The 16908-nt window shown below is 51.1% G+C and overlaps 1 protein-coding gene across 4 annotated transcripts in view; it reads left to right on the top strand.

Annotated features, from left to right (window-relative positions):
• Positions 1-1512: 1512 nt before the first annotated feature.
• Positions 1513-16908, top strand: part of Nell1 (neural EGFL like 1) — a 916515-nt gene continuing 901119 nt past the window's right edge. For all 4 annotated transcript variants that reach the window (XM_045145536.1, XM_045145534.1, XM_045145535.1 and 1 more), the window contains exons 1-2: positions 1513-1643; positions 14225-14353. In XM_045145536.1, coding sequence (XP_045001471.1) covers positions 1556-1643; positions 14225-14353 — 217 coding nt within the window. In that variant the 5' untranslated portion in view covers positions 1513-1555. The remainder of the gene's footprint in view (positions 1644-14224; positions 14354-16908) is intronic.

Below are 16908 nucleotides of genomic sequence, written 5' to 3'. Positions count from 1 at the left end.
TCGCTGTAAGGTTCATTTGGGGACCTTCAGTGGTTTCCTGGGGTGGGAGTGTGTAGGGGCTCAGGATACAGTGTGCACAAAGGGACCAAGGGGGCTCTTAGGGGCCAAGAGTATGCTGAAAATGAGGGAGGAACTTCCTGCTTTCCTGGGGGACGCCAGATGGACCACAGAGGCAGTGTTGGGGGCTGGATTCCAAATGGAGACCAGAGCAAGCTGGGGGTGGGGTGGGCTTTAAGTCTCATAGTCATTACATTTGATGTCAGGGGTTCTGACCCATCTGAGTCCATGAGGGCTTTTCAGTCATAAGCAACATCCCTGGAGGGAGTGGGCTGAGAGCTTCAACCTGGGAGGTCTGCCTGGTGGGGGTACTCTAGAGGGCGGAAAACTCTCTTCTATCCATCCACAGGCTGCAAACAAAAGCCCAGGTTTTTTTTTTTTTTTTTTTTTTGAGGTAGGGTCTCACTCTAGCTCAGGCTGACCTCGAATAATTCAGTATGTAGTCTCAGGGTGGCCTCAAACTCATGGCGAGCTTCCTACCTCTGCCTCGCGAGTGTTGGGATTAAAGGCGTGCGCCACCAGGCCCGCAAAAGCCCAGATTTTTATCCTCTAGAAATGTGATGGGGTGGGGGTCCCAGGAGAAAGGTAGGGTAGGCCAAAATTGTGACTATGCCAGGAGAGTGGGTCTTGCACAAAACCATCAAGAAAGTCAGGCAAGAAAAACAAAATGGTTAGGAACTTCCCCTATGTGGCAGCATCTGCCCTGCAGAACAAGGTTTGCCAACAGACTCCCAGCCCTGTCCTTAGATCACTGCAGCTTGGGACTCTTCTCCAGAGCCTTCCGCCTGGGCGCCCACTTCAGCACCCCTAAAAGCCAGTGTCCAAGTTACAGGGGCCTCTCAGAGACAGTAGACCGAAAGCACAGGTGGCCACTGGAGTCACCCTCCTTAGGTGCCCAACCTCTGTTCCCCCACCCACTTGCCAGAGCAAATCGCAAGTGACTGTTTTCCGAGGAGGGGCCGGGCACGCTCCGTGGCGCAGCCTGGGCCTGGGATCTCCGAGGGAGGGAGAGAAAAACCCACCCGCCAGTCAGGGCTCGGCGGCTTTGGGGTGGGCGCGGAGGAACTGTGGCAACTTGGACCGTTCGCACCGTGGCGCAGAGGCAGCGGCGGCTCGGCGGGGCCCGAGCGCGTGAAGCAGGCCGCCTCGGGCGCTCTCCCGGGACGCGGGGCTCAGCTGCGCGGGCGCTCCGCAGGCGACGCGAGCCCGCTCGGCCCCCACCCCGCGCCGCCGAGGACAAGCTGCGGGAGTGGCCGAGCCCCGCGCCCCCGCCCGGCTCTGGGCGAGCGCAGCCGCAGCGGGGCCGGGGCCCGAGCCGCGCGCGGGGGGCGGGCTGGGGGCGGGGCGGCGGGGCGGCCACCCGGCTGGGCGCGATCCCCGAGCGCAGCGCCCGCCGCCGCCGCCGCCGAGCCACCTCCCCGCCGCCCGCCCTCAAGTTTGGCGCTGCAAGCCCGGCGCGCCTCGGCTCCCGGGCGCCTCGCTTTCTCCTGGGCTCCGGATGCGCCCTGCCCGGCGGGGACCCGCGGGAGCCATGCCGGTGGATGTGGTTTTAGTTTCGTGGTTCTGTGTGTGCACCGCCAGGACAGGTAGGCGAGGCTGGGCGACTGGAGGGATGCCGGGGGCGGAGGGGTCCCCTCCACGGTGCCCGGCGCCCACCGCGGCTTGAAGAGCTGGAACGAGGGGGTGGGGGTTCTGCTGGGCGAGGCGAGGGTGGACGCGGGGTGAGAGGACGAGCTCCGGAACTCCTGGGGAGGAGCTGTCCCCACCAGCGTCCACCTCCTAGCCCGCGGACGAGGCTGCGGGAGCGAGCGCGGGGCGCGGCAGGGCGGTCGCCCCGGGCTGGTAGACCGGCTTCGGCGGGGTCCCCGCGGCAGGGCGGTCCGCGAGCCGCTCGGTCCTGAACTTGGAGGCGCGGCGCCCTGGCCCCCCGAAGCTCTCCGGCCCCTCGCGCCCGCCCACCGAACCGCTGGGGCCGGCGGGCGCGCCCAGGCCCGGAGCGCACCGGCGCGGGTGGGAGAGGGCTGCGGGGACCCCGAGGTCTCTTCCGCCGGCCCCCAGCTCTCCACCGGGAACTCCGAGAGTGTTCTCCGCCCGCTCCACGCCCAGGGCTGGGCGAGCATTTCTTTGGGGAAATGGAGCGGTGGAAACCGATTTTCCCCACAGGTCGCAACCGTCTTTCACAGGTTGTGGAGCGGAGCGAGGACGCGGGGCCAGGAGAACTGGCGTGATGGTCTCGAGTCCCCACTTGGTTCTGAAGCACGCTTCCTTCTCCACAAGGCTTCCCTGTCCCCAGGTCCACCGGGGTGTAGAGAATGGCTTTGTCACCACCTTCCTCCAGGACCTTGCAGTGGATGTCAGGAGATGGGGCGAGGCGAGGCGAGGGGGTGGGGTAGGCAGTGGGCAAACTGGGCCTGCTAATGGGGGAGAGTGGCGAAGGTCTTCAGTTCCATGCCCGCCACCCGCAGTACTCGTTGTCCAGGGACTTTGCCCCTGAGTGGACGCGAGGTTGCTTATTCCCTCTCCCCGTACCGCGTCCCGTTGAGAACTCTCATTTCTCCCCCCAGAGGCACAGCCGTCCACACAGCCCGGGGAGTCGAGGGACTTATCGGAGGGGCCGAGGAGGGGCTCCGGGGCTGGGCGTAAAAGTTCCCTCCACTGGCGCCAAAGCGCCCTTCGTGGGCAGTCCGGCTGCTGCGCGAGGGTCTAGGGCGTCTGGGAGCTTCCAGCGGGCCCTTCCCAGCTCCCCAGCACCCAGGGGACGGCCTTCCTTGGCTTAGTGCCAGAACCTCAAGGAAACATTTCTCTAGGGACAAAAGAGCTCTGCACCTTTCCGGTCTCCCGGAGCTTCCTCTTTTGTAGAGACTTAGGCCTCGACTAGCCAGCGACCACAGTGGCTTCTTGATTTCAGGCTTCTGGGGATGGATTCGCATTTTAAAACCTAGGACGCTTGAGAAGGAACCTGCCCCAGGAAGATGGGGGCAGGCGAGGCTACTGCTGGGGGACCAGTTCCCAATTGGAAGAAGATGGGGAAGAGGCAACCCTGGGTCATTTTACGTCTTCAGGTGTACATCACCGCCCAGATGTTTCAACCTTTTGTTCTTAGTACGCCTTTGAAAAGTTGCCAAAAGTGCGCTGGGCGTGTTTTCAGTGGACTTTGCTAATGAGGATAGCTTTAGGAACAAATCCCCCTAGGGGTCACTGTTCCTTATGTCCTGTAAAAATTTGGTTGTAGGCATTCATGTAATGACGTTTTCGTTCAAAAACCAGTTGAGGGCCATACTGAGTGCGGGCTAACTTAGATAAAGAGGATGTGCCTTGGCTCATGATCACTGGGGACTTCCCGGCTCACAGACAGTCTAGATTGAACCTGGAAAGCATTTTTTATTTCACAGCCCAATGTGGGGGAGACGAAGGATTGGAAGTTCTTGTTCAGATACACAGAAAAGTGAAGGTGTGTGAGTCCACTGTGCAGAGGGGTGCCAGTGGTGAGGGAAGGCTGTACTTGGGAGGTGACTTTTGTGAGCTGTGTCGTAAAGGCTCTGGAGGGCTCAAGTGGGGCACACCGCAGGGGGGACCAAGGGAAGGTGTAAGGGTGTGACCCACTGGCTCTCACCAGAGACAGCTTATTTCTTCTACAGAAGTGATGGACAGAAGCAGGGAGATGGAAGAAGTTATTTTTCTTTGTACATTTACAGTTTCTTATCCCTTGAGGGGGGTCTCTGCAGTGGATCTGAGCCAGCTTCTCTGATTTTGCCCAGGAACCCCATTCTCACATCTCATAACTATCTCCCTTAGGTAGCAAAGGCTGCCCTGGTGATGAGTGTATCAGGATCCAAACAGCTGCTCGGAAAGTTTATCTGTTAAGCGAGAGATTGTTGTGTGGGCTCCAACAGCCCTCAATGAAATAAGCATGTGGTTCACTCAGTGAGCTGCTCAGATATCACCGCTCTTAATGGAATGAATAGATGCTATCAGACACATTTTAATTAAAGCAAGGCTGCAGTGCGGGGCAGGTTTGGAGGAAGGAAAAGATCAAATGATAGGTGTCAGGAGGGAGCTGCTCCATGGCTTTTGTTCGGAGAACGGAGTTTGTGTGCAAAGTGGAGTCAAGAGGGGAGGCACTCTTCACCCGTCTAGCTCTTAGTTCTGGAAGAAGAATCCTGTGGGTCTTTCAGGAGCTTGGCTAACGAGGAGCTGGTTGGACGCACACTGCGGCCCTGAGCTCCCTCCTGTAGCCTCAGACGCGGTGTGACCCCAGTGCTTGGACCCCTCCTTGCTCTCCGTTTGTTCTGCCACCAGAGTTGAGAACGGAGGGACTGCAACATCAACACCCCAGGTGCCCAGTCAATGCTGTTTGCTGCCACCTGAGGCAATGGAGAGATTTCCTCTTTGAAGCAATCCAATTAATTAGTTATGAATTGTGGAATAAAGTAGTGCAGTGAGCCCCAACCTCCACTGAGCCTGCAAATTATCGACCAACTTGAATAAGCTAACGAGTATTCTTGAAGAGAATTGCTTTCAGGGAGTAAGAAGGGATGACGTGGTCATGAAACCCTGTTGGTCAATGAAGTCTTAGAGCATGCTGCCAAAGTCACTTTCTTCAGTGTGGACTTGAAAACAGATGCCGCCAAGGCCCATGAACCGGAGTATATTTGAAGTGAGCTGGACCCAGGGAGCCCTGCTGGGGAGCGGAGGTCCTGGGCACAAAGATGGGCTGTGGGCTGATGGGCTTTGTGCTGGGCGCTGGTTGGGCAAGGCTAAAAGGTGACCAGGTGTCCTGGTTAGGGTGGTGGTTCTGAATACCACCACAAGGCCTCAAGTGCCTCTGTGACATTGACATAATGCCTCCAGGTTTAAAAAATATTTCCTCCCCAGGAGTTTTTAAAAAAACATTTATTTATTTATTTGAGAGAGGGAGAGAGAACGGGCATACTGTGGCCTCTAGCCAGTGCAAACAAACTTCAGACGCATGCCCCACTATGTGCGTCAGGCTTATGTGGGTCCTGGGTGAATCTAACCTGGGTCCTTAGGCTGCATAGGCAAGCACCTTGACCACTAAGCCATTTCTCCAGCCCCCCCCCCCAGGAGCTTTTCATGTAATCTTAGTTTTAGCCATTTGTAGAGCATTATGTCAAAAGCAAAACTCTAGTAAAGCTTCCTAAGAAAGGGCAGGAGCTTTATGCTTGGACAGGAAGCATTAAAATACAATGCTTACTAGACCCAACCTCTCGCATGACCCAAGGCCAGGTCGATGTGGCCTTGCCAGCAGGCTGTCAGGTCCCCTGGGCAGGATGCAAAGTGTCACCCACTTGGCCTTGGGTGCCTCCCTCCTGAAGGGGCCAATTCAAAGGAGAGAAGAAAGCTGTATCTGGGAGCCTGGTTGATGCCCCCTCTCTTGTTCTGTTTGATGGAGTGTCTCCTTAGCTGGGTGCAGGTGGCCATCTGCCTCTCTCTCATTTATTCCCAATGTGTTGAGGACTAGGGCTGGAATGTTCTAGAGAGCTAGTCTTATGGAAGACAGGTGAAGCAAAGCCAAGCTGAACACCCAGTGTGTCCATGCCGGGTTGCTGAGTGCCACCCAGACCTCAGTGGTTGGGAAGGAAGTGCTGTCACCTCCCCTCGCAGGCGAGGACAGCAGGCTGAGGAGCCGTGCTTTCTACAGACACGTGATCTATAGCAGGAGGAGATGCAGCCGAAACTCGTTTTCACCTTTGTGTTTCCACAACATGGTTTCGACTGGAGGCACTGTGTTCTGATTTGGGGATGGGGACTCAAGGACACTGTTGTGTTCTGTCGGTAATACGGGCTGGTTTGGGTACTTTCTAGGCGTATCCTCTTGCAGGTTCCCTGGCCTGGGAGATTTGTGTGTTTTGACCATCACTGTGGACCTCTGGCTTCTGTGTTGGCTGATGCTGCCTAGTACAAACCACCAAGCACCGTGCCTTAGGCAGCAGGCCATTATTGCGGCTCGCACACATGTAGGTTGGTCTGGTGGTGTCATGGCCAGGCCGGGTCTGGCTGAGCTTCATTCTGACCTCAGACAAGGTATCTGCGCTCCAGGAGCCTCAGTCACACCGAGCAGTGCACCACAGGGTTGTGCATTTCTCCACATGACGCGGAGGTTCTGGGATGCACATTCAAGCTCCGCCAGGGCAAGTCACTTCACCTGTGCTCCTGTGGTCAAGACAGTGCACACAGCTAAGCATACAGTGCTTAGTTGAAAGCCAAGGAAGAGGGAGGGAGGTTTTCTGTCTTGAAGAAGGAAATGCAAAGTCACTCACTGTTGCAGTCAGGTTCTCATTGCTGGCAGAAACCACCCGACCAAGAGCAGCTTGTGGGAAAAAAGATGTTTATTTTGGCTCATAGACTTGAGGGGAAGCTCCATGATGGCAGGGAACATGATGGCATGGGCAGAGGGTGGACATCACTCCCTGCCATCATCAGGTGGAAAATAGCAACAGGAGAGTGTGCCAAACACTAGCATGGGGGAGCTGGATATAACACCCATAACCCACCCCCAACAATAACCACATCCAGGAGTATTTAATTTCCAATTGCCATCAGCTAGGGAGACTAGCATTCAGAACACCTAAGTCTATGGGGGACACCTGAATCAAACCACCACATTCTGCCTCTGGCCCCATAAACTGATAACCATACATGATATAAAATGCAATGTATTTATCCAACTTTAAAAGTCCCATAGTTTTTATCAATTCCAATTATGTTCATATATTCCCATAGTCCAAGATCTTCTAACTGAGCTATAATACCAAAAAATCCCCCAAAACCCATAATGGCACAGAATAAACACACACACCGCAAAAGATGGCATTGGGCATAGCACAGAAATATTCAACCAATACAAGATTTAAACGACAAACATCAAACTCTGTAGCTCCAAGTTCAACAACTCTAACCAGTGACAACTCTCTAAGTCCAGTAATTCTAACCAGCAACAAGTCTAGTCTCTGGAGTTCCAATTCCTCCCCTCTAGCTAGGCTGCTCACGGTCCTGGAAAGCTTCATCGGGCCAGCAGCTCTCCTTAGCAGCCATCTCATGGTCCCAGCATCTCCACTGGCTCTCCACTGCAATCCACGGTTCCTCCTCATGGCCCTATGGGGTCTCCATGCAGGCAACCAGCAAACCTGCTTCACACTGCCCATGGCCATTTCCAAAACACAAGACCGTGTTGCAAACTCAATGACTCTCTCTTTTTTGCATTTCTTACACTCCACAATACCACAGGTAAGGTGCCAATTGGTTAATCCAGGGGGGAATGAAGTAGACTTTGAAGAACAGGACACTCCTTGAGCTCTCAGGCCTTTTCAAAAGAGTCTATATTCTTTCTGTTGCCCCAGTACAGGTCAGCTGGCCCAATCTCAAAGGTTGTAAACTCTCAATTGTAGCTGAATGGGCAGTAGTTCACCCAAAGATTTTTTTTTTCCTGTGTGCCATATCCCTCTGCTCATACCAGTTCATTTCTACACAAAGCAACCCTGCACAACTTCTCAGGACACGGGCATACCAGCAAGCTTTTTACACAAACTGCTAGCCCAGCACAGGCAAAGCTCTTTCTCACCCTCAAAAGCTAACCTTTACAGGCCATAGTTCTTACTGCATTCAGGTCTTTCAACTCTGACCAGAATAGTCCATCAAGCTATGCTTACAGCACTTCAAGGCATCTCGTAGGCCAAGGTTTCAAATTCTTCTACATTCCTCTTGAAAATCAGCTCCAAAAGGCCAAAGCCACACAGTCAGGTGTCTAGCAGCAATCCCACTCCTCGGTACCACTTTACTGTTGCAGCCCGATTCTCATTGCTGGCAGAAATCACCTGACCAAGAGCAGCTTATAGGAAAAAAGAGGTTTATTTTGGCTTATAGTCTTGAGGGGGAAGCTCCATGATGGGAGGGGAAATGATGGCATGAGCAGAGGGTGGACATCACCCCTGGCCAACATAAGGTGAACAACAGAAATAGGAGAGTGTGCCAAACACTGGCAAAGGGGAAACTGGTTGTAACACCTATAAGCCCACTCCCAACATAACAGTGCCTCCAGGAGGCTTTAATTTCCAATTGCCATCAGCTGGGGAAACTAGCATCCAGAACACTGAAGTTATTGGGGGACACCTGAATCAAACCACCACACTCACCACTGAGGGTGGATATAGGATGGGTGTTTGTTTTAAGTGTGTGAATATGAGTGTCATGCATGTGTGCATGCACATGTGTGTTACTGTGTGTGTGTGCACACTTGGAAGTTAGACTGCTTGGGTGTCTTGTTCACGAACACTGAGTCTCCACTATTTATTTATTTTTAAATATTTTTACTTATTTAAGACAGAGAGAAAGAGACAGAGAATGAGAGAGCATGGGTGTGCCAGGGCCTCCAGCCACTGCAGATGAACTCTGGCGGCATGCGCCCCTTGTGCATCTGGCTCATGTGGGTGCTGGGTACTGAACCTGGGTCCTTAGGCTTTGCAGGCAGGTGCCTCAATTGCTAAGCTGTCTCTCCATACCTATTTATTTATTTTTAAAAAATATATTTTATTTATTTATTGGAGAGAGAGAGAAAGAGGAAGAGAGAGAGAGAGAATGGATGTGCCAGGGCCTCAAGTCACTGCAGATGAACTCCAGATGCATGTGCCCCCTTGTCCATATGGCTTACGTGGGTCCTGGAGAATCGAACCGGGATCCTTTGGCTTTATAGGCAAATGCCTTAACCACTAAGCCATCTCTCCAGCCTTTTTTATTTATTTTTTAGACAAGATCTCTCACTGGCCTCTCATTGTGCTATAACCAGACTGGCGAGTGACCCCTAGAGGTCCTCCTGTTCCACTGCCCAGGCCTGGGTGAAAACACCTGCCACTTTTTCATGGGTTCTGTGGATCAGACCCCAGTCCTCATGCTTGCAAGGCCAGTGCTTTACTGAGTGGTCTGTCCCTAACCCTGAGTGGGTAAAGTTTCGAAGCCAATCATCCAGTCAGCCGTGGTCCCCTCAGCAAGTCTCCTTGGCCTGTCTGCCATGTCTCGTTAGCCTCCTGAGTTGCGCATATCGCACTGAGGCCTTTCCTCCCAGTCATGACTGTATGCTCACTGTTGAGGTGATGAATCAGGTCCTGAGTTAAGAGCATGTCATGTCAGGTCCTGGGAAAAGCTTTAAGGACTGTGGTGACACTTTCTTGTCTTGGCGTCACACTGTGGAGAAGGGCCGGCTTGGAGGTCTTTGCTGTAGGTGCAGAATGCTGTTGATCAAGCCGAAACATTGGTGTTCCTTTTCTGTCTTTTCAAGTTGACCAAAGGGCTGTTGGCATCTTGACCGCAGGCTCATGGTGCTGTGACTTGGGTGACGGAACTGTCTCTCAGCTCTGTTTTGCACCGAGCAGCCACTGTGAACGGAGGTTTTGTGCAGTTGCAGGCAGGCAGCAGCTGAAAGTTAAATCAGCCTAACCTGTCACTCGGAGCATATCCCTCCCAGCCTTCCCTGAAACACAAACCTCACAGCCCTGCTGTAATAGCACATTAGAAATGAAATAGAGCCCAATGTTGTGGAAGAGGAGATGGAAAGAATGTAAGAGCCAGAGACGGGCAGGCGTGCTGTTCACCTCTGCTTTTGGACATAGCCTGGCCGTGCTTTTGCGGGCTCTCAGTGGCCATCACTTCCTGTGCAGGCCTGAGCCCATCGAGGTCTCCTCAGGGACGGTGGAGGGCTCCTGAGCCCTATGCTGAGCAGCCGTTGGCAGTTCATGGTTCCTGGGACAACCTCAGACCGGAAGCAGCTTATGGGCTGATGGGTTTACCTCAGGCTTACTGATTCCAGGGGAAGCTCTGGTGTCGGCTCACTTCCGCTGTCACACATCCCAAGCGGAGAGACACCACTTACAGCTAGCATCACACGCAGCCAGGGCTCAGCTGACTAGGAACTCACTTTGTAGGGCTGGGATGAAGATCCACACCCCCAAACAATAACACACCCCTTGTAGCTGTGGGGGACTTAAGTAGGAAGTTTATTCATTTATTTACTTTTTGGTTTTCGAGGTAGGGTTTTTGTGCTAGCCCTGGCTGACCTGGAATTCATTATGTAGTCTCAGGCTGGCCTCGAACATCCAGTGAACCTCCTACCACTGTCTCCAGAGTGCTGGGATTAAAGGCATATATCACCACACCCAGCTGGCAATTTAGTCTTAATCAAAAGTGCCTGAGTTGGGGTTGGAGAGATGGCTCACTGGTTAAGGTGCTTGCCTGCAAAGGTTAAGGATCCAGGTTCAATTCCCTGTTACCCACATAAGCCAGATGCACAAGGTAGCCCCTGTGTCTGGAGTTTGTAGTGACTACAGGCCCTGGGTACCCACTCTCTCTATCTCCCTGTTTGTCTCTCTCTTAAATACAAAAATAAATAAATAAAATATTTTAAAAGTGCCTGAGTCTAAGGAGCCATGCATTCATACCATCACACTGGGAAAGTGGGAGACATTTTCTTCACTGATACACTCATTGGTCAGTTGCCATTCTCCGGTAAGTAACTGTCATCACACTCATGCAAGCAACCCTTAGGGAACTCAGTGGCTACAGTGAAAGTGTGAGGTGGACACAATAAGCACTATGCTATAGAAACTGTGGCACCATCTGGAAACAAGAATGGGTTTACTGGGAGGAAGAGGGGAACAAATGAAGGTAAAGGGGGTGAATGTGCTCTAAATGCATGATATACATGCATAGAAATTGTCAACTACTAAAAAAAGAAAGTGATATCCAAACTCCTTGACACACACACACACACACACACACACATAAAATCTGGCCTGTTGCCACTCCCCACCTGGCCTATTCTGCTACATCCACACCCGTACGCGCTGTTCCCTTGGCCACTCCAGGTGTGATCCTGAGGCTGTGGGGGACATTGACAATCAAACCACCACATATACACTGTTCCTTAATGTGCTCAGGCTCATCATTTCCCTGGGGCCTTAGCCCTTTGAGTCATTTAGATTTTAGGTCAAAACAACCCAACTCCTCATGTAACTTGGGCCCACACAGGTTATTTTCCCCCCATTACTCTCTTTTATTTTCTTGATATTCATTGCCAAGTTGTTCACTTTATTTGTTTATTTCTTGTCCCTTCCTGGGAATGCTTCACCAGTTCATCGTGGAGCTCAGGGACATGTGTGACGCATGGCGCACAGTGAGCACTGGGGGGGTCCCTGCTGAGACCCCCTGGAGGAGTGGGTGCAGCCGGCATGGAAGAGCTGTCTGTGGGATAATGGCCCATCTCTGGCTGATTTGGAAGGAGAACAGCCGCCCCTCAGCTCGGGAGACAAGGCGGAGCATGACAGGGAGCTGCGCTCTGTGCCGCCAGCTGCCCGTCCCTCCCGGCAGTGACAGGCTCCTGACCAGCGCCTGCTGACTGAAGCCTCCGTCACTGCTGCAGCGGTTTGCTTCCTAGCAGACAAGGAGGACGGAGCGGGCACCTTTCCTTCCCCTGCTCCGTGCAGCTGATGGTGGAGGTGGGAAGATGGGGAGGCTGTGGTGGCTCACGCTGCCCCGATGAATATTCACTCAGGCTCCGCGGGACAGATCGGGAGCTTGCTCTCTGAATCCTGCCTGGCGACTGCATTGCTGTCAGAGGAGAGTGGACAGCTGCTTCTGATGAAGACATTTCCAGCTGCGCAATCAGAATGGCTAAGTGTAGAGGGGCAGCCTTTGTGAACGGCTTACACACGGCCCCTTATAGTGTGCTGGAGCCTTATCGCTATATATATACATATATATATATAATTGTTAGCCACTTTGCAGTCATGAATGAGTCACTCCACAGAACAATCTCTGGGCAAGACCCATGTTTCAGCTACTTTCTTGTTGCTTGAACAAAATACCCGTCCAGAAGCAAAGGGTTAATTTTCAGCTTGCAGTTTTGGGGTAAAGTCTGTCAGGGAAAACATAGCAGGAGCAGACGACCAGCGTCACACCTTCATGGAGGAAGTACTGACTAAGAGCAGCGCGTGGCGTGGGCCAAACTGTGAAACCTCCAGGCCCACCCCCAGTGACACATTCCTCCAGCAAGGCCTCACCTCCTAAAGGTTCCACAGCCTTTCCAAACATGCCACCGCCTGCCTGGGGGTTATGTCTTGAAACACAGCAGTCCATGGGGTACGTTTATATTCAAACCACTACAATATACCTTTGGGGATTTGCCTTTCTCAGATAAGAGAGTAGGGGACTCAGAGCCCTGTTCTCTAAGAAATATCAGGAAATCAAACTGTCTTTAAAAAAATTATGAATTTGCATAAGTGTACTTGTGTATGTCAATATGTGTGTATGTGCCAGGGTCTCTTGCCACTGCAAACTAATGCCCATCTGGCTTTATATGGGTGGCTAGGGCACTGAACCTGGGCCAGCAGCCTTTACTAGCAAGCACTTTTAATCACTAAGATATCTCCCCAGCCCTAGCTTTCTTTATTTCTTAAAAAGAAATATTTTATTTTCCAGACATGACGGCACGCACCTTTAATCCCAGCACTCGGGGGGCAGAGGTAGGGGGATCACTGTGAGTTTGAGGCCACATAGTTAATTCCAGGTCAGCCTGGACTACAGTGAGACCCTACTTTGAAGACCAAAAAAAATTATTTATTTACAAAGAGAGAAAGACAGACAGACAGACAGACAGACAGACAGACAGACAGACAGACAGACAGACAGACAGACGGAGGGAGGGAGAGAGAGGGAGGGAGAGAATGAGAATGAGTGGGACTGGATGTACCAGGGACTTTTGTCATTACAAATGAGCTCTTTATACATGCATCACTTTGTGTGTCTGGCTTTACATGGTTACTAAGGAATTGAAACCAGGTTGTCAGGCTTGTAAGCAAGCACCTTTAACCACGGAGCCATCTCCCCAGCTCCTTAGCTTTCTTTTTAAACATTTCATTTATTTGTGTACATGTACGTATGAACACGTGTGTGTATGGGTGTGCCATGAGTCTCTTGTTTAAGTTGAACATCAGATGCTTATATCACTTTTTCATTTCGCTTTACACTGGTGCTGGGGAAATGTACCAAGCCCAAGTCCCTTTAGTTTCTGAGCCTTCTCCCCAGTCCCACTTTTTAAAAGTAAAAAAAGTAAAAGTTCTTCCTTTGTTGGTGCGTGTGTGTGTGTGTGTGTGTGTGTGTGTTCGTGTGTGTGAGCACACGTGCATGCATCTTATGGAGGTCAGAGGACAACTTGCACATCGGTCCTCACCGTCTGCCTTGCTGGGGGCATGGTCTTTCATTGCACTGCTCTATTCCCAAGTGCCCAGGCATTTTCCTGTCTCCACTTCCCTTCTTGCCCTAGGTGTATTGGGGTTGCAGAAGCCCACCGCAGCTTCCAGCTTTTTATGTGGGGGCCAGAGGATCTCAACAGGGGCTCAGTTAGGCAGCAAGCATCCACTGATGCATCTCCCTGCCCCAGGTACCTAATTTTCTGTCCAGAAATCTGTGTAATGGGAACATACATCTGTTACCTCAAGCATTTCCTGCTCCCCTTCTCCAGTAGGGGCAGGGTCCCTCGTCATTTTCTTCTTCTACATCGCAGGAGCAATGGGGCTGCCCTGTGCAGGGCTGAATGTTGTGGGGGGAGGGGTGTCAGATTTGGCATTCGTATCTGAGGCAGGTAGATTAGGACCACAATACTGGATTTGCAGTTCCCAAACTTAAAAAAGCTCAGACATCCAACATTTCTGCATAATTCTCCAGCAGCAAAACTATCCTGAGGCGAACTCATTTGGTAGCAAAACTTGACCTGAACAGATATAAAACTATTTATAGTTATTATGCCAATTAGAAGAGAGCGTCATACTTTTCCTACCCAGAAATACAGAATCTGATTACATGGCACTTGCTGACTGAGAGTTTGCTGAGGGTGTCACATAAAAGTAGCGTGCAGACCACTTCACTTTCTAACCTGGGATGTGCTCTGAACTTCGAGATTTCTCTGGCCCCAGAGATTTTGAAGGAGGGTTAGCGCTCTGTAATAGGGCATACGTAGGCTGGGGAAAGGGACGGAGGTGTCATCGCAGGACAGAGCTGCTCTCTGTTGGGGAGTCAATCCTGTCCCTCCCTACCTCTGTGATCTGCTCTGCTTTGCGTTAGCACTGTACCTAAGACCAAATGGCTTTATGTTTCTTTCCAGTGTTGGGCTTTGGGACGGATCCTGACCTTCAGATGGACATTATCACTGAGCTTGACCTGGTCAACACCACTCTCGGAGTCACCCAGGTGGCTGGGCTACATAACACCAGCAAAGCATTTTTGTTTCAAGGTAAAGACACTTCTCCAGTGCATGGGGCAGAAGTTGGGATGAGGGTCTGTTGGGGGTGTTCACCTGGGGGACATGTGTGTTATTTTTCCTGTGTTATTTTCCCATAGAATACATAGTTATACCATGAGTGTTCTGAGAAGGGGCACTGGAAAGAGATCTGATTTGACAGTGAAATGTTTATCTGTTGTGGTTCCAGAGTGGACTAAATTTGCAAAATTCTTGGAAGATATTGGCCTTAATGCCGTTTTCATAGGATGGCTTGCCAGCAGTCTCTGTCTCTGTCTGTGCATGTACCTGACATCTGTTGTACATGAATCTTATGACTAAATTTATTTATTTATTTTGTACTCGAACTCATGGCAAGCCTCCTGCCTCTGCCTCCTGAGTGCTGGGATTACAGATGACTACATTTTTTTTTTTTTTGAGTACAGCTTCCTTGCTCTGCCCTCCATAAACCTGACTACATTCCATGAAACTCTTTAATAAGTCTTCATAATGACAGCATATCATGAAGCTCGGGCTGTGGAGACTGATGGGCTGGGATTGCTTTACAGTTTCGCGATTTTGTTTTAAGTAAATTCTTTGCTTCTTTGTGCCTCATTGTACTCTTATTGAAAATAACAAATCCTTGCAGCATCTGCCTCATGGACCGAGGTAGCAGTGTCTGGCACGTAGTGCGGGCTTGGTGTAGGTAGCTGTCGTTTGGGAATTCCTTCAGCGCACCAGCCAACATTCTAATGATATACGGTTTGGGGTGTCTTGAGAGCTTGAGAAGGTCAAATCCTTATCTCAACTCTTGGGAGGGCTATAATAACTCAGGAGTTAGGATGCTGGAGAAGTCAATGGTCACACAGAACTCAGTGGTCACGCTGAGTCAGAGGCTCCAGGCTCTTGTTTTAGGAATTCAATGAGTGAAATCTACAGACCAGAGGATAAGGTTCAGAAAGATTTTATTGGATTACAGGTAGGAAGCAAGGCAGAACTGTTGCTCAGGAAGGTGAGAGGGGTTTCAGAAACCCACTTCAAGTCTCAGGTTGGGGTCTTTTATGTGAGCCTCGTGGTTGGGCGGCTGGTCTAACCAGTTAGTCCTGACATCAGGTGTCTGGGGTCAGGAATTCTGAGAAAGAGCAATCTTCTTTGAAATCTTTTTAAAAAAGTATTTTATTTATTTATTTGAGTGGTGAGGGGAGAGGCAAATAGAGAATGGGTGCACCAGGGTCTCTAGCCACTGCAAATGAACTCCAGATACCTGCACCACCATGCACATCTGTTCTGGGGAATCAAACCTGGGGGTCCTTGGGGTTTGTAGGCAAGCATCTTAATTGCTAAGCCATCTCTCTAGCCCCTTCCCTGAAATCTTAATTCTTCAGGAAGGGTCTTCTCGTAAGGGAGTTGAAGGCCTCCCCAAGGGGCAGAGATGAAGAAAGGCCAGACACTAGACCCTTCTGAGGTTCCTGATCTGTAGTTAAGTGAAATGCCCTAGACGTTCGCCTACAGCCAGAGATAATTCCTGTGTTTAGCCAAGAGAAAGCTCCTTACTATGGGGTCCTGTTGCCCTAAGATGCGTAGCTAATTTCTATCTCTTATTCTGCACTAAGACTGTCATTGCTAGTAAGTGTGGACAAGATTGATGTAGCCCTGTCCTAAAATACAATGTGGGAAGCAACCTAGCATAAACCATTGTGAGTGAAGGACGGAGTGTACAGCTGCCACGGAAGAGCAATGCAGGTGGTCGGATTCCGCTGCAGCGGGAGATGTGGTCGTCCCGCACCCAGCAAGTGGCCTGCCAGCCGACACGTGGAAACGAGTACCGTGCCTGGTGGTGGAGGAGGGACCCTAACCCTAAGAACGGAGGAAAGAATTTGTATAAAGGTCTTTGACAAAAACCAGCAGTGAAGAGTTGTAGCATAGTGGCTGAAGGGCGACACAGGTTGGATGCCTGGACCGGTAGTCAGAGGTTTCATTCTGCTGACAGGCCTGGGTTCGAGTGTTCGGATGGCTTATGGCTGGTGTCCACCCTGATAGGAGAGAGGCCATGCTCTTGTTACCTGCTGTGTACCTCACCCTGCCTGTAGGCCATATCAGTACTTCTGAACTTTAATTTCATAGCACTGGAGGCCTTTGCAGACAGTAAAGTGATCACATAAGAAAACCATTGGTTTGTTATTTCTCTTTGATAATGGTGGTTTTTTTTTTTTTAATTTTTGAGGTAGGAGCTCACTCTAGACCAGGCTGACCTGGAATTCACTATATAGACTTAGGCTGGCCTCAAACTCACAGCAATTCTTTCTTCTACCTTTGGCTTCCCAAGTGCTGGGATTAAACACATATGTCACCATGCCCAGCTGACAAGGTTCTTTTAACAAGGGTCTATGAAGACAAATGTATCTGTCAGATTTTTCATCATTCTGACCAAATTGGCAAAAAAAAAAAATTAAAGGAGGGAAAAGTTTACTTTGGCTCACAGTTTCATCAGGTTTCACCCGCCATGGCAGGGAAGGCACAGGGGAGCAGCTCACATCATGATAGACAAGGCCCCGAAAAGGACACTGGAA

The sequence above is a fragment of the Jaculus jaculus genome, chromosome 3 (assembly GCF_020740685.1).
Source record: "Jaculus jaculus isolate mJacJac1 chromosome 3, mJacJac1.mat.Y.cur, whole genome shotgun sequence".
Classification (NCBI taxonomy): Eukaryota; Metazoa; Chordata; class Mammalia; order Rodentia; family Dipodidae; genus Jaculus; species Jaculus jaculus.
The sequence above is the reverse complement of the archived record's forward strand: the minus strand, read 5'-3'. Positions and strand labels throughout refer to the sequence as shown.